At 43.6% G+C, this 22,888-nt stretch overlaps 1 protein-coding gene across 6 annotated transcripts in view; it reads right to left on the bottom strand.

Moving 5' to 3' along the window:
- Window positions 1-22,888, bottom strand: part of LOC109899543 (supervillin) — a 151,822-nt gene that overhangs the window by 79,342 nt on the left and 49,592 nt on the right. For all 6 annotated transcript variants that reach the window (XM_020494873.2, XM_031835943.1, XM_031835942.1 and 3 more), the window contains exons 2-6: window positions 12,413-12,476; window positions 9,578-9,669; window positions 7,079-7,145; window positions 6,489-6,640; window positions 5,353-6,127 (exon numbers count right to left, since the gene is read on the bottom strand). In XM_020494873.2, the coding sequence (XP_020350462.1) occupies window positions 5,353-6,127; window positions 6,489-6,640; window positions 7,079-7,086 (935 nt within the window). In that variant the 5' untranslated portion in view covers window positions 7,087-7,145; window positions 9,578-9,669; window positions 12,413-12,476. The remainder of the gene's footprint in view (window positions 1-5,352; window positions 6,128-6,488; window positions 6,641-7,078; window positions 7,146-9,577; window positions 9,670-12,412; window positions 12,477-22,888) is intronic.

Genomic DNA, 22,888 nt, shown 5'->3' with positions numbered 1-22,888 from the left:
TAAGACTTGATTTTGTAGTTCTGGGAGAGTTAAAGCCAGCAGTATTGTACAGGTTAATCTCTCTGGAAGGCGGCTAGCATATGGCATAAAAACACTCAGCTCTTCACCATTTTCCTATAGTAGATCTAAGATGTTCATGGAACAGTTGACAGAGTGACCTCTCCTTATTTTCCTTTCTCTCTTCACTGGCCTCTACTACTCAAGGTCCGGGAAGACTTCCACAGCAGTCTTCCACAGCTGAGCAGGCCTGGGCCTGGATTCACATAACATATCTTCAGAATAAATCTCTTCTTAACTGCCATTTTTCCCTTAAAGGCCCAGTGCAGACAGCAACGTGATTTTATATATATTATATATTTCCACACTATGAAGTTGTGAAAATATTGATAATGCCCTTTTAGTGTAAGAGCTGTTTGAAGAGAATGCCTGAAATTTCAGCCTGTGTTGGTGGGGTGGGAGCTTTGGCCTGCCTGGGGACATCACAGCAGTAAATTAGTTTGACCAATAAGAGAGTTCCAAATCGCTCTACCAATAACAGCTAGTTTTCAGCTTTCTCCTCCCCACTCAGACAATCCTAACAAATATCTTGCTTGAGAAATTGCTCTTAGCTAAGAAGCTATTTTGTTTCTTTTTGACCATTTCAAATGTAAAAAAAATCACAGTAAGGTACTTAAATGTTACCCAGGATTTATTTGATAGAGATGAAAACTGCTACATTGGATCTTTAACTATAGACTTATGAGGAAAGTTAAGCAGAGCTTAGTCTGCTTTTCTCCTAATCTCTGAACGACACATTCCTTTATGACTAAATCCGGTAATCAGGTATAGTGGGTCAGAAATGGTCTACTTTATGTCAATGTCTTGAATATAGAAATGTAGTCCGCATAACTCTACTGGACTCTACTGGACATTGTCTGTCTGTAATCACAAGGTTACCACTGCTTTGAGCCCAGATCCAATGATCTGATTGTTGAAATCTAGAAAAAGGAAACTAAGAGGAGCTAATGGCGCTAACAGCAATACTTTTCCCAGCTCTAATTTCACATTGCTCTGACTATGTGGGTGGGCCTGAGAGAGAGAGGATACATTACTGGATATACCTGCTGAGTCAAGACAGAGAGGAGTGGGGGATGAGTCGTGACTAAAAGGGTTTTTCCCCCACTGTGACTCCCAGCATCATCCTCCCCTCTCCCTCAGTCTGGCCTGGTCAGCAGAGAAACAGGGAGTAACAGGGAGAGCACTTACTGTAAGTAACTACAAATCTATAAGTCATTGAGATAGAAACATCTGCAGTCATTGGACAACCTGAATGGAGGTGGGGAGGGGGAGAATTTGGTCAATAAAATGAGACCACAGCAACACCATGTTGATGGGGGGTGAGGTCAGATGTGACAATGCCATGATGGGATAGGTTAAGAGATGGGCATGTGGAGGGGAGGGAGGGAAGGTCAGACACCCACTGTACCTGGAGGGCCAGTTGATAAGGGACTGGGTGTTGCCTGCCGAATCAGTCTGGAGGAACCAATCGCTGGGTGGGTTCACTTCCGGGCTGTACCAATGGGACGGGAGATGCAGTGAGTCAGCGACACACTTGGGCATGTCCAAAATGTCACTCTATTATTCCCATGTAGTGCATTACATTTGACCAGAGAACTGTGGATCTCTGGTCAAAAGTAGTGCACTATATAGGGAATAGGGTGTAATTGTGGACGCACACTGGGTGAGTGCGTGGCTAGCGGCTAGACTGCCCAGCGTTTCACTTGTAGCACACACACACACACACGATTGACTTCGTATTGAACTTGACCAAAAAAGACCATACATCTGCCTGGAACTTCAATGGATATCCCATTCTCTAGTTGTCTAGTGCACGCTCTGTTACGATTCTGGTATTTGGAGAAATGTCAACAAACATGAAACAAATATGAAATATGAAACAAATCCTCTCCAGGAACGTTAATCACAATGAACAATGAATTGGGGTTTATGGGGTTGGGTTTTATGAAAATAATAGGACCATACAGAGTCAGACCAGTGGAGGCTGCTGGGGGAAGAATGGCTCATAATAATGGCTGGAACGGAGCCAATGGAATGGCATCAAACCATGTGTTTGATGTATTTGATACCTATTCCACTGATTCCTCTCCAGCCATTACCATGAGCCCGTCCTCCCCAATTAAGGTGCCATCAACCTCCTGTAATACAGACATAACACAAAACAGCAGCATGTATTGCATTGCACACAGTATACTGTACATGTTCAGTGCCTTCATAATAAGTTACATGGACTCACTCTGTGTGCAATAATATTGGTTAACATGATTTTTGAATAACTACCCCTCAGTCAAGTAGTGAATTTCAAGCACATATTCAACCAGTCCAAGGTTTTCCAATGCCTCGCAAAGAAGGGCACCACTTAGAAGATATATATATATATATATATAAAAAAAGAAGAATGAATATACCTTTGAGCATGGTGAAGTTATTAATAAGGCTTTGGATGGTGTATTTATACACTGAGGCACTACAAAGATAGTCCTTCCCAACTCAGTTGCCGTAGAGTAAGGAAACTGCTTCCGGATTTCAACATAAGGCAAGTCATTTTAAATGACAATTGAATGGCTTTAATGCAACAAAACATGGAACAGGTAAAGGGGGTTGAATACTTTATAAAGGCACTGTATATGGGAAAGAATAAGTATACAGACAGTCAACTGATGTAGCCTATTGTAAACACTGCATGATTTGGTCCTAAAAAAGGAATGAAAAAAATCCCTGTGTAGTCCGGTCCCATGTGGCTACATAGTATATGTCCTTCCTTATCTGTCTTACCGATATCCAGTGCCATAACTTCCTAGTGTAGAGGGCTGTACCGGATTGAGACTTCTATCTATTCTATGCAGAAAGGAGAGATATTTAAATAACTAGTCATAGGTCTTTCTGTAGAGGAGAACAAAAGGAAGGAAGTAGGGTGTCGCGGGACGATATGTGACCTATGTATCAACATTTGAATTTTTTTTTTTTTTTTACATTGGATAAAAGTAGAGACTCACAGCTAGAAAATGCTATATCATCGCAGTGCTTGCTGTGTTACTAAAGATCCTGGTTTGATACCGGGCTGTGTTGCCGCTGGCCATGACCGGGAGACCCATGAGGCGACGCACAATTGGCCCAGCGTCGTCCAGGTTAGGGGAGGGTTTGGCCGGGATGTCCTTGTTCCATCGCGCTCTAGCGACTCCTGTGGTGGGCCGAGCGCATGCATGCTGACACGGTTACCAGGTGTATGGTGTTTCCTCCGACACATTGGTGCGGCTGGCTTCCGGGTTAAATCATGCATTGTTCCAAGAAGCAGTGCCGCTTGGCAGGGTTGTGTTTTGGAGGATGCACGGCTCCATGACCTAAACCCTAAACTCTGCTCCATGACCTAAACCCTAAACTCTTTCTCCAGGCAGGCGGTTTGGCGTGGTGTTGCTGGCCTTCATCAGTCCCAGCTGTGTCTCTGTATGCTGTCATAGTTCTGACCGAGGAGTCACACAGTGCACCCTGTAACTCAAAACCCCTTCTGATGGTTAACGCAACACAGCTGCTGCTAAGTTTTGAAACCCGAGAGTGAGAGACAGAGACAGCGAGAGAGAGCTACAGACACAGAGAGACCGGCATAGAGAGAGACAGATGAGGGAAAGAGTAATGCCTGGTGGGATGTGGAATATAAATGTCCCCCTTAGTGAGTACACATTTACTACCTGCAGTGTACAGCAAGGCCAAGAGCTGGCTGTTAAAAGACTGAGGGACTGAGGGGAGGAGTATGAAGAGCACTGGAAAAAACATTGGAAAATGCAATGTCTCCGGACACCAAACTGCATTGGCCAGGACTGTGAATGCCAAATGAAGAATTCCTTAACTATTTGGTGAGGATATCTAACATTGACAGTGCCATTTTTTAGAACATGACACCATTACAGTTTCACCGCCTGAAATAAAGGGTGACTTTGGCTCAGTCATAAACTGTCTTCGAAAACCCATACTAACATGCTGTATGCTACACACTTAATTATATAAACGGCATACTATTGGTTCATTTTAGTATACTGTACACAAACAATATCCTTTCAGTTGAGCGTACTAGCTCTTCGCCGGTCTACCGGAAGTTGATGCTGTTGCTATGCAACCTTTTGCTAGCTTGTTAGCATAACAAATGACTAGTTAGACATTTTACGACTTCAGGGGTGTTATTAAACTCAATCTGGAGTGCCAGAGTGTTTGTGTTGTCAGATTGTAAATTCAAGGCGTCTCGCTCTGGGAGCGCACACTGGACCCTCGAGCTGAGGAGTAGGGTGATTTGAGCATTCTGACCATACAACTACAGTCAAGCACCTAAGCTAACGTTGGCTAGCTTGCTAGTTACTTCCAGACACAAATGAGACCACTCTGATCATTTTACTCGCCCTAGCAGAGCCAGTTAGGCAGTTATGTGCTGCTGGCAACAATTTAATTATGTTTTTTGCCAACATTTACAGACAGTGGCCATATTCAACGGGTGTTGAGCGCTAGTAAATTCATTGCGCTCTGGTACACTCAGACGAGAGTGCTCTGAAATAGATTAGATAGCCAGAGTTTATTTACGAAAGCACCCGAATGTCCATTGAGAACGCACAATGACGATACCATTTAGCTAAGAACGACAAGAATAATCGTAATAAGTCAATAAACCATTGGCTGCGTGTCTGTTTGAACCCTTTTGGACTGACTGAGCCTGCCTGCGCTGCACTTTAATTCCACTCCAGACAACTGCTATGGGTTCAGATTGCGGTTTGAAATAATGTGTGCTTCCCAGTGGTGGTCAAAAGTAATGCATTATATAGGGAATAGGGTGCCATTTGGGACACAGTCAATGTTCCTGCCAAGGGGATGACTTTGTGAGGGGGCGAGCGATGAGTGTGCTGCAAGCCTAATGGATGATGTGTCATCTTCCAGTCCCAAACGCAGCCCACCCATCCTTCCATAGGAGGACATTAAAGACCAGACACAGGAGCGTCTCCTTACGCACACGCTAACACACAGTCACACACACGCCCGCAAACATAGGGCCGGGGTCAGAGAGGGGGACAGCGAGCACAGGCACTGTAGTTCTGTTGAAGGCATCTAGGAGACGCAGTGTGTGTGTGTGTGTGTGTGTGTGTGTGTGTGTGTGTGTGTGTGTGTGTGTGTGTGTGTGTGTGTGTGTGTGTGTGTGTGTGAGGGAGGGAGGGAGATACAGAGACTCTCTTTCTCTCCATCTGTTATGTTGACAGTAAGGGGACAGAGAAAGAGCGAAGCAGATCTAGACATAGTGTAGGAGGTAGGGCCACTCACCCCTGTCTGCTGAGGATGTTGTGGGCCTGTTGCTCTATGAACAGGTCCCCAGGGGACACCTCCTGTTTGGGGGAGGGCAGCAAGGACTTCCGGCCAGTCTTGGGTGAGCTAGGAGGCAACCCCATGATGGTGTTGTGCTTAGCAACGGGCACTTTGGCAGAGGTCGACGATGCCACATCCATGTAGGTGGAGGAAGATGGCGGCTGCGGCTCGGGGGCTTTGATGTTCCTCTCCTGCTGAGCCGCCCTGCGCTGGTTCTCCAGGTTCTCCACCCTCTCCCTCTCTGTGAACGAGTCAACCCTGGGTCGCCCCTGGTCAGGCTTGCCGTAGCCCTGTGGTGGGGGGGACACTCTACCCACCCTGGATCTACTGGATGTGTAGGAGTGTTCGTCCCCCACAGACTCTGCCCTGCAGCGTGTTTCTGGGTGTGTGTAGCCCTGTTGCCTCTCAGAGGAAGAAGCCAACTCCTTGAGTCCACAGGAGGCACCGTATCGGGAAGAGAAGTGGTCGGTGACAGTAGTGTCTGGCTCTTGGTCCAGCGAGATACCATAGCGCTCGGCCAACTGGCGACGCCTTTCTGCCTTGTAGCGAGCGATCCGCTCCACCTTGGAGTCCAGGTCGGAACCAGAGAGGTCTGTGGGTTCGGTGAGTATGGTCTGGGTCTGTTCCTCGGGTCTGCACCGGGCTCTGGACTGCCTCTCTGGAGCAGTGACCAGCTGATGGGTCATAATCTCTGGACTCTCCATGTCCTCCTTACTGTAACGTTGTACTGTGACTGGGGATAGAGGGAGAGACCATTGTTGCTTCAGACTATTACATTATGTATGGACTAAAACACTACGCCCAGTAATATAATGCATGATGTCAATGTATATCTTGCAAATGACTTAATACTGTAAGCAAATTTTGACCAAATTCATATTAAAAAGCATGGGTCAGGTCTCTTTATTTATATGGTATATGGAGCTCTGACTATGCTCTAGTGCTGTCATTCTGTGGGATGCGTAGGTAGCTGATGCAGCCATGTAGGAACTCCAGGTACAAGTTTAGTGAGTGGGTGACTGTATTCTGTTGTGCCTAGGTGTCCTTGTCCTCACTGACAAAGGGTACTTTGTGTAGTGTGTGTGTGTCCTCACCAACACAGGGGTCACAGGTGTCCGAGGCGCGTGTATAACGGGGCGTGTCTTCCTCTACCAGCTGATTGGTCACCAGGCCTGGGCAGCTGGGTAATATGGCGGGATGCACTTCGCTCTCTATGCCCTCCAACCGCCGGGCAATCCTCTCCTTCCTACACAATCAGACACAGAGTCAAATACACACACACACACACACACACACACACACACACACAGTGACACACACGCACACACAGTGACACACGCACACACAGTGACACACGCACACACAGTGACACACGCACACACAGTGACACACGCACACACAGTGACACACACACACACACACACACAGTGACACACACACACACAGTGACACACACACACACAGTGACACACACACACACAGTGACACACACACACAGTGACACACACACACAGTGACACACACACACAGTGACACACACACACAGTGACACACACACACAGTGACACACACACACAGTGACACACACACAGTGACACACACAGTGACACACACAGTGACACACACAGTGACACACACAGTGACACACACACGTTCTCATCCATGACGCATATCTCGGTTGTACCTGTTCATTTCCCAGTCACAGCTAGTGCTTGGGCTGATGCCTTCAAAACGCTTCCTCAATTCTGAAACTGGACAGATGAAAACACAGGTAGGTTAAACAGGATAAAACTGGAAAGTAGAGAATAAAGTCTACTCAATTCAGTAGTCATTATAAGAGAGAGACACACTTCACAGCAGATGAGGATGGACAGTTTAAGCTCACATTAGTGAGTTTACTGTAAGTTCAAACCGATCTTGGACAGGCTACTGTCACACCTAGAGCAAGAATAGATCTCGGTTTGTTTGTGGGTCTTGTTATAAGGAGGTGCCGATTCCTCCAGTAGCAGACTCTGTTCTCTACAACACAGTGACAAATCGCTGAGAGACACATTCACAAGGAACTGACAAAATCTGCATCCCGCTTTGATAATAGAAAGAGTCCAATCTGCTACTGACTAATTGACTTAGTTAAAGAAGTAGTTACACTCCGAATATTTCATGTGATTGATCGAGCCCTACATAGAGACCGAGAGATCACACAAAATGCACCCAGACCCATAGGCTGTGTTTACACAGGCAGCCCAATTCTCATCTTCTGGGCAATTATTAGCGAAAGATCTAATCTGATTGTTCAAAATACTAATTACAGGCAAAAAGAACAGAATTGGTCTGCCTGTGTAAACACAGCCAGAGCAGGGCAGTCAGGTAATGGCCTATTGGGTTGGACTGAACCGGACAGCCCCTCTAGGGGGACAGACAGACAGAGTCCTATCCATGAGCTAGTAGGAAAGGAGCTGCACTGTAGTCAGGATAAACAGAACAGTACAGCTTGTTACGTGTGTTACTGCTGGACACCACATGTAATAAAGCAACTTTTCAATACACAACAGAAACAAAACAACCAAACGCACTCCAAGTGCCATGTGCCCTGGCCTCTCTGTGTGAGCACACATTGAGAGAAACCGAAAATGTTACCTAAAATTATCGACACCGACCAAACAGAACAATTATCGTGGACATTTTGCTGATATCGTTTAATATTATAAATAAACTTTAGGGCCCTACTAGAGAAATGAGATGTTAGAAATTAAATAATTTTGATTGTTAACGGAGAAATTGATAGCTACAACATTCAATGTAGTAGTACAAGTTTAAGGGTAAATAACTGTAAATAACTGTGGTGCACATTCATGGTATGAACTTAACGTTTTATTTATCACTATCGTGACAATTCAGTCAATTTACCGCGATATGGATCGCCCAGGGCCCGTTTTTCCGATAGCGATGGAACTTAGGCGTACCAGTGTTTTAATAATGCATCTTTCCTACAACAGCCGAAGATGTAACATGCGTTTCCCACAACATCGCACAGGGAGAACGGTCGCTAAGTGCATCGTTGGAGCATGTGTCGATACTGATAGGATCGAAAGAAAGGGAGAGCTGCTCTTGGATCAGCTTTCTTCATTCAAATCTTTCCTTAACATTACAATTATTTCACATTATCGACAACATCAGCTCCTAGAGATATTACTACCTACAGCTGCAAATATTAAGGCAGCTTATTCTATAATTCCCCAATAAATTGCACTAAAATCACCGATTTGGCACATCATTGCGCACATGTTAGGCTACTCAAGAAATAGATTGAGACAAATTACAGACACTAGCCTACAATTAGCAAAATAACAATTGATTGAACATGAAATGTATTTCAATGTGATTGAAATAGGCCTAAAGCCTACTGTTTATATTTTAATGCATTCATCTCAGTTTTCATTTGAAACGTATTTTATTCATTGTTTCTTTGTAACACTTGCATAGAGAACTTTGTATTTATAGTCAACTTTGTTCTGAAGTTAATCAGATGAGTAACCTTTATTTAACTAGGCAAGTCATTTAAGAACAAATTCTTATTTACTATGACGGCCTACACCGGCCAAACCCGGATGACGCTGGGCCAATTGTGCACCGGCCTATGGGACTCCCAATCACGGCCGGTTGTGATACAGCCTGGATTCGAACCAGGGTGTCTGTAGCACGAAGATGCAGTGCCCACTCGGGAGCCTGAGAGATGGATAATCCATGTGATTCTACATTTAGTGGAGAACTCGCGTGTATAATGTGATGCGGGAGAGCAAAAGGCATCTAACGAAGCACTTAGCTGTTCTACGAGTGGTCTGAGGCAGGCATTAGCGTACAAGTGTTTTGAAGTGCTTACATACTGTTCACATGAAAAAAATATTTATATTATTTCTGACTGAACCTTGTCAAAGCAGTAAGCACCCTCAGTTACACAACAGGCACCACTTCCCTCAACCCTGGGAAAGTATCCTTTGTTCGAGAATATGCCCCAAATGGCATTCCCTTTGTAGTGCACAACTTTTGACAAGGGCCAAAAGGGCTTTGGTCAAATGTAGTGCACTATATAGAGAATAGGGTGCCATTTGAGATGTAAACTTTGTCAGATAGAGTCATGTGTTTCATGCAGCACAGCATGCCGAAATAGAAAGCCCCGAGTCACCTTTAGGGAGGCTTGCCAAGAGATTTACATCTATATCCTTGGTGTTCTTGGCCAGGGTATTTTTCTCTTCGAACAAGAACACTTTCTGGAAGCTGCAGGGGGACACAAATATAAACAGAACATCTCAGTCAGTCATAACCAATTATATATATAAACACTAGATTGCTGATGCTATGTACAGTCGTGGCCAAAAGTTTGGAGAATGACAAATATTAATTTCCACAAAGTTTGCTGATTCAGTGTCTTCATATATTTTTGTCAGATGTTACTATGGAATACTGAAGTATAATTACAAGCATTTCATATGTGTCAAAGGCTTTTATCGACAATTACATGAAGTTGATGCAAAGATTAAATATTTGCAGTGTTGACCCTTCTTTTTCAAGACCTCTGCAATCTGCCCTGGTATGCTGTCAATTAACTTCTGGGCCGCATCCTGACTGATGGCAGCCCATTCTTGCATAATCAATGCTTGGAGTTTGTCAGAATGTGTGGAGATGGTCAGAATGTTTGGGTTTTGTTTCGCCACTTGCCTCTTGAGGATTGACCACAATTTCTCAATGGGATTAAGGTCTGGGGAGTTTCCTGGCGATGGACCCAAAATATCGATGTTTTGTTCCCCGAGCCACTTAGTTATCACTTTTGCCTTATGGCAAGGTGCTCCATCATGCTGGAAAAGGCATTGTTTGTCACCAAACTGTTCCTGGATGGTTGGGAGAAGTTGCTCTCAGAGGATGTGCTAGTACCATTCTTCATTCATGGCTGTGTTCTTAGGCAAGATTGTGAGTGAGCCCAATCCCTTGGCTGAAAAGCAATCCCACACATGAATGTTCTCAGGATGCTTTACTGTTGGCATGACACAGGACTGATGGTAGCACTCACCTTGTCTTCTCCGGACAAGCTTTTTCCGGATGCCCCAAACAATCCGAAAGGGGGTTCATCAGAGAAAATGACTTTACCCCAGTCCTCAGCAGTCTAATCCCTGTACCTTTTGCAGAATATCAGTCTGTCCCTGATGTTTTTCCTGGAGAGAAGTGGCTTCTTTGCTGCCCTTCTTGACACCAGGCCATCCTCCAAAAGTATTTGCCTCACTGTGCATGCAGATGCGCTCACACCTGCCTGCTGCCATTCCTGAGCAAGCTCTGTACTGTTGGTGCCCCGATCCCACAGCTGAATCAACTTTAGGAGACGGTCCTGGCGCTTGCTGGACTTTCTTGTGCGCCCTGAAGCCTTCTTCACATCAATTGAACCGCTCTCCTTGAAGTTCTTGATGATCCAATAAATGGTTGATTTAGGTGCAATCTTACTGGCAGCAATATCCTTGCCTGTGAAGCCCTTTTGTGCAAAGCAATGATGACGGCACGTGTTTCCTTGCAGGTAACCATGGTTGACAGAGGAAGAACAATGATTCCAAGCACCACCCTCCTTTTGAAGCTTCCAGTCTGTTATTCGAACTCAATCAGCATGACAGAATGATCTCCAGCCTTGTCCTCGTCAACACGAGAGAATCACTGACATCACTGTCAGCTGGTCCTTTCGCGGCAGGGCTAAAATGCAGTGGAAATGTTTTTGGGGGGATTCAGTTCATTTGTATGGCAAAGAGGGACTTTGCAATTAATTGCAATTCATCTGATCACTCTTTGTAACATTCTGGAGTATATGCAAATTGGCATCATACAAACTGAGGCAGCAGACTTTGTGAAAATTAATATTTGTGTCATTCTCAAAACTTTTGGCCACAACTGTATTGGTCAATGAAAGGCTTTGAAGCTACCGGTCGGCCATATTGGTTCTTCTCAGAAGACGCAGTCCTCCATAGGAATTAATAGAATTATACAATATTTCAATTATATATGCTAAGGACAAAATGACACGTATTTAAGTATCTTGTTGTGGTAGTGGGGACAGTAACATTAGTGCTCTCCAAAAATGTTTTGTTAAAATGTTGAAACAAATGTTTTTCTATATTTCAATGTTTTTATTTCTATGTTTAGCTCACGTAATATAATTTTAAAGTATACATTAAGGCGTCTGTCATAGAATAAATGTGGCATAAGCAAATTACATTAATAAATGCATTTCTACAGCTTACAAAATATATTTTTTTGTTACAAACGGTTGGGGAGTAGTAAAATAGAGGAGCAGCGGTTTCAAATCAGCTCCCCCTGTCAGTCATCTAGTGTGCATAGTATATAAATAATTGGTCAGAACAATGTCCATGGGTTCATTTCAGTAAGCAGAAATTAACTATGTAATAATATTCTGGTTGCATCTCAAATGCCACCCTATTCTCTGTAGTGCACTACCCAAAAGTATTGATATAGGGAATAGGGTAAAAACAATGCACTGAAAGAGGAATCAATGGCTGGGTTAGAAAACGGGGGAACTGGATTCTTAGGTCATGAGGACATCCAAATGTTAAAAAATATATATTTGGAAGAGAGAGAGAGAATCTAAATAGCCGACCAGTAAATCTTGGCCCTAAGTTCTTCCTATTAGCAACTAAAATAAGTCATTATCAAAACTATGTGCAGTTATTTTCAGTAATAGGCTGATTACATCAAAGTCGTAGATCCTGTTGATCTATTCACACTGACTCAAATCTAAGGCACCTGTTATGTCTATTGACGTTACGTCTATCCATTACCATTGTCTATCCATTGTCTACATGTTACGTCTAACTATTACCATTGTCTATCCATTGTCTACATGTTACGTCTATCCATTACGGATGGGAAAAGAATACCGTTGAAAATATTAGATGTGCAAGGATACTGTATACAGAACTGAAACAAGACACAAATATTTATATTATCCATGAAAATAGCATCTTACCTAAGAGCCCTCTTCTGTAAAAGTCTTGCCTTCCCAAGTTTGATGGGGGTCTCACTCCCAAGTTCTAGAGAGAAAACATAATTTAGACTTTAAGACCATACTCAGTTCTTCATCACTGGAGTGAGAGGAGACGGACCATTCACAAAGGCCTAACTTTAAATTTTTAATGAAAAACGTTAAAACGAGTGTATTAGAGGCATCTTAAGGTCATTCAACAACATGTCTCTATGCATGACATTAGTCATGTGGACTTGCAGCACTGCAGAGGAATTAAATACATTAGAAAACTAAAACATGTTTTATTGAATCATGTTGAACAATAAGATATGTGCAGCCTTTGGGTTGTAAATGAGAACAATGTATCTGTGTGCACATCCAAAATTACACCTATTCCCTATATACTGAAGTACTTTTCAACAGAGCCGCAGACAAGTGTTTATTTGAAAATGAAACCAGGTGAGAGTTGAGACAGCTAACTCACAAAGACACATGCACGCACACAGTAAACTGCGGTACAGCTCTTTCTAAAGTGGCTTGTCTCTATGTCGTCACAGCTCAAGGCGTTAGAGGTTTGATTGCTTTTCATTGAGACGGATTGGATTCTTTAAAGTCTGATCACATGTAGGACTGGCACAATTAACCATGTAACCAACGGTCACGGCCGGATGTGATGAAGCCTGGATTCGAAATCAGGTGGCGCCTGTTGTACTGAGATGCAGTGTCTTAGTCCATTGCGCCACTCGGGAGCCCATCGTGCGGTTAAGTCCGTTTCTGTGGAAACATGGATTCTTTACAACGTGATTTTTGTTGCTCCTTGCTGAAACAAGCAAGGTGCTGTAGCAAAAAAAGTATTCAGTTGCCTAGGGAACACATCCTAGATTGCCTGCACTGGCACACATAGAAATAGAATGAATAAAACTGGCTTGGAATAAAAAGATGAATAAAACCTCTAACCCTGGCACTTTGACTGAGTACATGTGTACACTCGCAATGGCTGCCGGGTATTGTGATGCAATATTTTCCATGGTAATGGTAAATACTGTTCATTCAAGTGATGTTAACTGATGTGGCTCATGAACATGGAAGGAATCAACAAATCACATATTGATGGGTACACTTTCTCATTTGCTCCTATGGGTACATTCGCAATGGCCACCAGTCCACCCATTATGCCAACATGGACCGTTATATTCATTCTGTCTATGGCAGCCCATGCAGGCAAGAGTGGAGGAGATAAGAAAATGTGCGGAATTTTGTTTCATAGATTTTTTTATTTTATTGTGCTTTTCGAACAGTTAAGAAGACCACGGTCACTTGGCTGCCCAATTAAGGTCCTCCAAATTTCCATGAACATCACAGCCCTAATCACATGTCATGGTTGTTTCTTTGTGAGTGTGTGGCAGCACCTACCAACTCTACCCAATAGAAGCCTCTCTATGAGAGCAAAATACAGAGGAGAGTACAAGCAATTCAAATTAAATACACTGTAACCAACCCTCACACATAGAAAAAGGCTAATCAGTCACCTAACTCATGACACAGGCGCATCGAAGTGCCAGCCACCATCGATGCAAAGACAGTTGTCAAGCTCTGCCCTAATACAACACATAAACATCATAGTTCCTATGAAGAAAGCAGCAGCCTTGAATATGTGCAAACACCATTTTAGACGTAGAAAGACAAAAACAATGGAGACCATTTAAAGTCAATGTTGCGGTAGTATGGCCATCAAGTCTTGAATTTGCTTTGACATACAATGCCTTCAGAAAGTATTCACACCACTTGACTTTTTTACAATTTTGTTGTGTTACATCCTGCATTTAAAATGGATTAAATTAAGATTTTGTGTCACTGGCTTACACACAATACCGCATGTCAAAGTGGAATTATGTTTAGACATTTTTTACAAATGAATGAAAAATGAATTGCTGAAAATGTCTGGAGTCAATAAGGATTCAACACCTTTGTTATGGCAAGCCTAAATACACTACATGACCAAAATTAAGTACACCTGCTCGTCAAATAACTCATTCCAAAATCAGGAGCATTAATAGGGAGTTGGTCCCCCCTTTTCTGCTACAACAGCCTCCACTCTTCTAGGAAGGCTTTCCACTAGATGTTGGAACATTGCTGCGGGTACTTGCTTCCATTCCATTCAGTTTGGAACTTTGTAGTGAGTTTTGCAACCGATGACAGACGATTTTTATACACTATGCACTTCAGAACTCAGCGGCACGGTCTTTGAGCTGGTGTGGCTTACAACTTCATGGCTGTGCTGATGTTGCTCAAAGACATTTCCACTTGACAATAACAGCACATACAGTTAACCCGGGCAGCTCTAGCAGGGCATAAATTTGACAAACAGACTTGTTGCAAAGGCTAGAAGGGGTGTCCACAAAAGCCACGGCCCTTGCAGAGGGGAACCACTACTTCTCTGCAAGGGGGGAACCACTACTTCAAGGTCTCAGAGCAAGTGACGTCACCGATCGAAACGCTATTAGCGCGCACCACCGCTAACTAGCCAGCCATTTCACAGGTCCCTCAGTACAGCATTGACACAGATTCAACCACAAAGACCAGGGAGGTTTTCCAATGCCTCGCAAAGGGCACCTATTGGTAGATATTTTGTTTTTAAAGCAAACATTGAATACAGTGATGATTTTAGCATGTAAATCTTGGTGGGGCAAACTCAAACTGCCAGCAAAGCCACAACACTAAACAATACATTAATTGCACTATAAAAGGTGACAAACGGTGCCCACAAACTGTTAGGGCCTACATAAAGCTGTCCCAACAGCAGAGCTTTCTTTTCAGCACCGTGGAGTGAATCATTACAACTGCTACACCTGGATATCAGCGGAGCCTTGTCTGGCAGCGAAACAGTTAATTCAGTCAATATGGCTAACTTGCTTAAACAAATGTGGTTTCTACTGACAATTGAGATATACAAACATGGCATAAGGGGACGACGAACGGATAAGAGACAATCCGTCATTTCACTTATAGACAAACTATTTGTTCAGCACTTTTGAAATGTACAGCGACAGTATTATCCCTGTACACCAAGTCAGAACTGTAGGATTAATAAAGGGGACATGAAAGCTCTTACAATATTTGATGGCATTTCTCTAAAACAGGCTATAAACTACATGTGCATCACCAAGTCAGAAAAGTAGGCTAAGTTATTAGGGTGAGGCACATGGGCTACTAACAGCTTACTGCACAACATACACTTAGTATTACTTTCTTAGCTTCAGTATACATGTCTCCCTGGCATATTACATTATTTATGCAACAGCATACAATACATTTTTGGACTCACCTTATTGTGATGTGCTCACTTGAAAAGAAAGTTGGCGCAGCAGTCATCAAACGTTGTCAAAGTATTTCATTCTCTGGAGATTATAGTGCTTTCAAAACAACAGGGAATTAAGGGAAAAACAAGGTCGAATCATGATGTCAGTGATCTTCAGGCCGATCATTAAGTTTGCCGATGACACAACCTGCGTTCCCGACTTGGAATTCCGAATTGGATGACTATTCAAAACGTATTTTCCCCAGTCATAGCTAAAAAATGTCCCCCTCCAGAGTTCCCAGTTGTCTTGAAAGTGGCAGAAGTCATGCTGGATTGACAGCATGGCCAATGTAATCAAACTTTTCTGGCCCATGGTGTTGAATGTTTATCCTTTAATGCTTGGAAGAGAGACCCTTAAACCCAGACTTGAACCACACAGCCACTCCACTGAATAGCAGGCTTGTGATTGCTTTGCAACACTTGCAGTTAGCCACTGATTCCTTCCAAACCACTCATTGTTGAATTTGCGATTTCCAACTTGTTGTGTAATGTCCAATGGCCGATGAGCACCGATACATTTGACCTATAATTTGCGAGTAGATTGTCGACGTGATTCATGATAATGACTGCTTGTCTAGCTTGCTAGCTAAGATTTGGAAAGTATGATATTGACATGATCAGTCCAATCAAAGCTACGGTAGATGTAACATGATTTGACGTCATTCTATCTGTGGCCAATGACCTTGAGCCTTTTAGGATGGGCACTTCGAATGTAACTCAAGGGGCTTGAATTTTTCAGTTCTCCCCGTAGATTTTGAGGTGACGTAGTGTCCTCATCAATGAGCCATGAGCCAATCACGGCCCAACTAGAGTACATTACCAACCCCAATGATCAGCATTTTCCGCTGGCTGCCCCTCCACCACAGAAAGCACTAAGCTAGGCTGAAACACCTGCATTTTGGAGCTGCCTTACTCAAGGAAGCAAAAAAGAGACCATGTTTGTATACAGCTTTATTTACTCAATTATTTAATTCTAAACAATGTTTGCAAACTGATATGTGACACAAATGAATTCCAAAATAACATTGAAAACAAGCAGCAACATTTTTTAAAATATATATATATATATATTTTACACACACACACCTCTCGCAAAGTTTTCAAACCCCTTGACTTTTTCCACATTTTGTTAAATTACAGCCTTATTCTAAAATGGATTAAATAAAACTTTTTCCTCACCAATTTACACAAAATACCCCATAATGATGAAGCGAAAAATTAAATATAATATTTACATAAGTATTCAGACCCGTTGCTATGAGAGTCAAAATGTACTATGCATAGATGATAACAACAGAGAGTAGCAGCAGTGTAAAAGATGGGGGGCAATGCACATACTCTGGGTAGCCATTTGATTAGGTGTTCAGGAGTCTTATGGCTTGGAGGTAGAAGCTGTTTAGAATCTCTTGGCGCTCTGGTACTGCTTGCCATGCGATAGCAGAGAGAACAGTCTATAACTTGGGTGGCTGGAGTCTTTGACCATTTTTAGGGCCTTCCTCTGACACCGCCTGGTATAGAGGTCCTGGATGGCAGGAAGCTTGGGCCCAGTGATGTACTGGGCCATTCGCACTACCCTCTGTAGTGCCTTGAAGTCAGAGGCTGAGCAGTTGCCATACAAGGCAGTGATGCAACAAGTCAGGATGCTCTCGATGGTGCAGCTGTAGAACATTTTGAGGATCTGAGGACCATTGAAAATATTTTCAGTCTTCTGATGGGGAATAGGTTTTGTCATGTCCTATTCACAACTGTCTTGGTGTGCTTGGACCATGTTAGTTTGTTGGTGATGTGGACGCCAAGGAACTTGAAGCTCTCAACCTGCTCCACTGCAGCCCCATCGATGAGAATGGGGGCGTGCTTGGTCATCTTTTTCCTGAAGTCTTGATCACGATGAGGGAGAGGTTGTTGTCTTGGCACCACACGGCCAGGTCTCTGACCTCCTCCCAGGCTGTCTTGTCATTGCGTCATCTGCAAACTTAATGATGGTGTTTGAGTCGTGCCTGGCCGTGCAGTCATATGCGTGAACAGGGAGTCCAGGAGGGACTGAGCACGCACCCCTGAGGGACCCCTGTGTTGAAGATCAGCGTGGCGGATGTGTTGTTACCTACCATTACCACCTGGGGGCAGCCTGTCAGGATGTCCAGGATCCAGATGCAGAGGGATGTGTTTAGTCCCAGGATCCTTAGCTTAGTGATGAGCTTTGAGGGTACGCTGAGCAGTAGTTAATGAATAGCATTCTCACGTACAGTTGATGTCGGAAGTTAACATACACCTTAGCCAAATACATTTCAACTCAGTTTTTCACAAATCCTGACATTTAATCCTAGTACAAATTCCCTGTCTTATGTCAGTTAGGATCACCACTTTATTTTAAGAATGTGAAACGTCAGAATAATAGTAGAGAGAATCATTTATTTCAGCGTTTATTTCTTTCATCACATTCCCAGTGGGTCAGAAGTTTACATCCACTCAATAAGTATTTGGTAGCATTGACTTTAAAAATTGGGTCAAACATTTTGGGGAGCCTTCCACAAGCTTCCCACAATAAGTTGGGTGAATCGCACACGCTTTTTCAGTTCTGCCCACAATTTGTCTATAGGATTGAGGTCAGGGCTTTGTGATGAACACTCCAATACCTTGACTTTGTTGTCCTTAAGCCATTTTGCCACAACTTTGGAAGTATGCTTGGGGTCATTGTTCATTTAGAAGAACCATTTGCGACCAAGCTTTATCTTCCTGGCTGATGTCTTGAGATGTTGCTGTTGCTTCAATATCCACATAATTGTCCTCCCTTATGAAGCCATCTATTTTGTGAAGTGCACCAGTCCCTCCTGCAACAAAGCACCCCCACAACATGATGCTGCCACCCCCGTGCTTCGCAGTTGGGAGGGTGTTCTTCGGATTGCAAGCCTCCTCCTTTTTCCTCCAAACATAACAACGGTCATTATGGCTAAACAGTTATATTTTTGTTTCATCAGACCAGAGGACATTTCTCCAAAAAGTACGATCTTTGTCGCCATGTGCAGTTGCAAACCGTAGTCTGGCTTTTTTATGGCGGTTTTGGAGCAGTGGCTTCTTCCTTGCTGAGCGGCCTTTCAGGTTATGTCGATATAGGACTTGTTTCACTGTGGATATAGATATGTTTTAACCTGTTTCCTCCAGCATCTTCACAAGGTCCTTTGCTGTTGTTCTGGGATTGATTTGCACTCTTTGCACCAAAGTACGTTCATCTCTTCCTGAGTGGTATGACGGCTGCATGGTCCCATGGTGTTTATACTTGCGTATTATTGTTTGTACATATGAACGTGGTACCTTCAGACATTTGGAAATTGCTCCCAAGGATGAACCAGACTTTTGGAAGTCTACAATTGTTTTTCTAAGGTCTTGGCTGATTTCTTTTCCCATGATGTCAAGCAAAAAGTTTGAAGGTAGGCCTTGAAATACATCCACAGGTACACCTCCAACTGACTCAAATGATGTCAATTAGCCTAACAGAAGCTTCTAAAGCCATGACATAATTTTCTGTAATTTTCCAAGCTGTTTAAAAGCACAGTCAACTTAGTCTATGTACGTTAACTTCTGACCCACTGGAATTGTGATAAAGTGAATTATAAAGTGAAATAATCGGTCTGTAAACAATTGTTCGAAGAATTACTTGTGTCATGCACAAAGTAGATGTCCTAACCAACTTGCCAAAATGATAGTTTGTTAACAAGTCATTTGTGGAGTGGTTTAAAATGGAGTTTTAATGTATGTAGACTTCTGACTTTCACTGTAGGTGTTCCTTTTGTCCAGGAGGGACAGTGCAGTGTGGAGTGCAATATAGATTGCATCATCTGTGGATCTGTTTGGGCAGTACGCAAATTGGAGTGGGTCTAGGGTCTCTTTGGATAATGGTGTTGATGTGAGCCATTACCAGCATTTCAAAGCACTTCATGGCTACGGATGTGAGTGCTGTAGTCATTTAGGCAGGTTTCCTTAGTGTTCTTGGGCACAGGGAATATGGTGGTCTGCTTTAAACATGTTGGTATTACACTCAATCAGGGACATGTTGAAAATGTCAGTGAAGACACCTGCCAGTTGGTCAGCCTGGAGCACACGTCCTGGTAATCCATCTGGCCCAGCGGCCTTGTGAATGTGAATCATGTCAGCTATGGAGAGTGTGATCACACAGTCGTCCGGAACAGCTGATGCCCTCATGCATGCCTCAGTGTTGCTTGCCTTGACGCGAGCATAGAAGTGATTTGGCACGTTTGGTAGGCTCGTGACACTGGGCAGCTCGTGGCTGTGCTTCCATTTTTAGTCTGTAATAGTTAGCAAGCCCTGCCACATAAGACGAGCATCGGAGCCGGTGTAATATTATTCAATCTTAGCGCTTTACCTGTTTGATGGATCGTCAGAGGGCATAGCAGGATTTCTTATAAGCTTCCAGGTTAGAGTCCCGCACCGTAAAAGCGGCAGCTCTATCTTTTAGCCCAGTGCAAATGTTTCCATGGCTTCTGGTTGGGGTATATATGTACAGTCACTGTGGGGACGACGACCTCGATTCACTTATTGATAAGGTCAGTGACTGATGTGGTGTACTCCTCAATGCCATCGGAAGAATCCCGGAACATGTTCCAGACTGTGATAGCAAAAAAGTCCTGTAGTTTACCATCTGCTTCATCTGACCACTTTTTTATAGACCGAGTCACTATAGCTAGTAAGCAGGAATCAGGAGGATAGAATTGTGGTCAGATTTACGAAATAGAGGGGGAGCTTTTTATTCATCTCTGTGTGTGGAGTACAGGTGATTTAGAATGTTTTTCCCTCTGGTTGCGCATTTAACATGTCGATAGAAATTAGGTAAAACTGATTTAAGTTTCCCTGCATGAAAAGTCTCCGGCGACTAGGAGCTCCGGCCTCTGGGTGAGCGGTTTCCTGTTTTCTTATTTCCTTATACAGCTGACTGAGTGCAGTCAGTGCCCACGTCCGTCTGTGGTGGCAAATAAACAGCCACGAAAAGTATAGATGAAAACTCTTGGCAAATAGTGTGGTCTACAGTTTATCATACGATAATCTACTTCAGTCAAGCAAAATCTAGAGGCTTCCCCTACAAATCAGCCGGGCTAGACAATATGGACCCTTTTTCTAAAATTATCTGCCGAAATTGTTGCAACCCCTATTACTTGCCTGTTCAACCTCTCTTTCGTGTTGTCTGAGTTTCCCAAAGATTGGAAAGCAGCTGCTGTCATCCCCCTCTTCAAAGGGGGGGGACACTCTTGACCCAAACTGCTACAGACCTATATCTATCCTACCCTGCCTTTCTAAGGTCTTCGAAAGCCAAGTCAACAAACAGATTACCGACCATTTCGAATCCCACCGCACCTTCTCCGCTATGCAATCTGGTTTCAGAGCTGGTCATGGGTGCACCTAAACCATGCTCAAGGTCCTAAACGATATCTTAACCTCCATCGATAAGAAACAATACTGTGCAGCCGTATTCATTGAACAGGCCAAGGCTTTCGACTCTGTCAATCACCACATTCTTATCGGCAGACTCAGTAGCCTTGGTTTCTCAAATGAATGCCTCGCCTGGTTCACCAACTACTTCTCTGATAGAGTTCAGTGTATCAAATTGGAGGGCCTGTTGTCTCTGGCAGCCTCTATGGGGGTGCCACAGGGTTCAATTCTTGGGCCGACTCTCTTCTCTGTATACATCAATGAGGTCGATCTTGCTGCTGGTGAGTCTCTGATCCACCTCTACGCAGACGACACCATTCTGTATACTTCTGGCCCTTCTTTGGACACTGTGTTAACAACCCTCCAGACGAGCTTCAATGCCATACAACTCTCCTTCCGTGGCCTCCAACTGCTCTTAAATACAAGTAAAACTAAATGCATGCTCTTCAACCGATCGCTGCCTGCACCTGCCCGCCCGTCCAGCATCACTACTCTGGACTGTGGACAACTACAAATACCTAGGTGTCTGGTTAGACTGTAAACTCTCCTTCCAGACTCACATCAAACATCTCCAATCCAAAGTTATATCTAGAATTGGCTTCCTATTTCGCAACAAAGCATCGTTCACTCATGCTGCCAAACATACCCTCGTAAAACTGACCATCCTACCGATCCTCGACTTCGGCGATGTCATTTACAAAATAGCCTCCAATACCCTACTCAATAATTTGGATGCAGTCTATCACAGTGCCATCTGTTTTGTCACCAAAGCCCCATATACTACTCACCACTGCGACCTGTACGCTCTCGTTGGCTGGCCCTCGCTTCATACTCGTCGCCTAACCCACTGGCTCCAGGTCACCTACAAGACCCTGCTAGGTAAAGTCCCCCCTTATCTCAGCTCGTTGGTCACCATAGCAGCACCCACCTGTAGCACGCGCTCTAGCAGGTATATCTCTCTGGTCACCCCCCAAAGTCAATTCCTCCTTTGGCCGCCTCTCCTTCTAGTTCTCTACTGCCAATGACTGGAACGAACTACAAAAATCTCTGAAACTGGAAACCCTTATCTCCCTCACTAGCTTTAAGCACCAGCTGTCAGAGCAGCTGACAGATTACTGTACCTGTACATAGCCCATCTATAATTTAGCCCAAACAACTACCTCTTCCTCTACTGTATTTATTTATTTTGCTCCTTTGCACATTCTTCCACTGCAAATCTACCATTCCAGTGTTTTACTTGCTATATTGTATTTACCTCGCCACCATGGACTTTTTTTGCCTTTACCTCCCTTATCTCACATCATTTGCTCACATTGTATTTAGACTTATTTTTCTACTGTATTATTGACTGTATGTTTGTTTTACTCCATGTGTAACTCTGTTGTTGCATGTGTCGAACTGCTTTGCTTTATCTTGGCCAGGTCGCAATTGTAAATGAGAACTTGTTCTCAACTTGCCTACCTGGTTAAATTAAGGTGAAATAAAATTTAAAATAAAAAAATATTTAGTGCACCAGCTGTTTACAAATATGCACAGACTGCCTGCCCTCGTCTTACCGGAGTGTGCTGTTCTATCTAGCCAGTGCAGCATATATCCTGCTAGCTGAATATCCATGACCTCATTCAGCCACGATTCCATGAAACTTAAGATGTTACAGTTTTTGATGTCCTGTTGGTAGGATA

Source organism: Oncorhynchus kisutch, linkage group LG11 (assembly GCF_002021735.2).
Source record: "Oncorhynchus kisutch isolate 150728-3 linkage group LG11, Okis_V2, whole genome shotgun sequence".
Lineage (NCBI taxonomy): Eukaryota > Metazoa > Chordata > Actinopteri > Salmoniformes > Salmonidae > Oncorhynchus > Oncorhynchus kisutch.
Note: the sequence above shows the minus strand (reverse complement) of the source record. Positions and strands in the feature narration are given on the sequence as shown.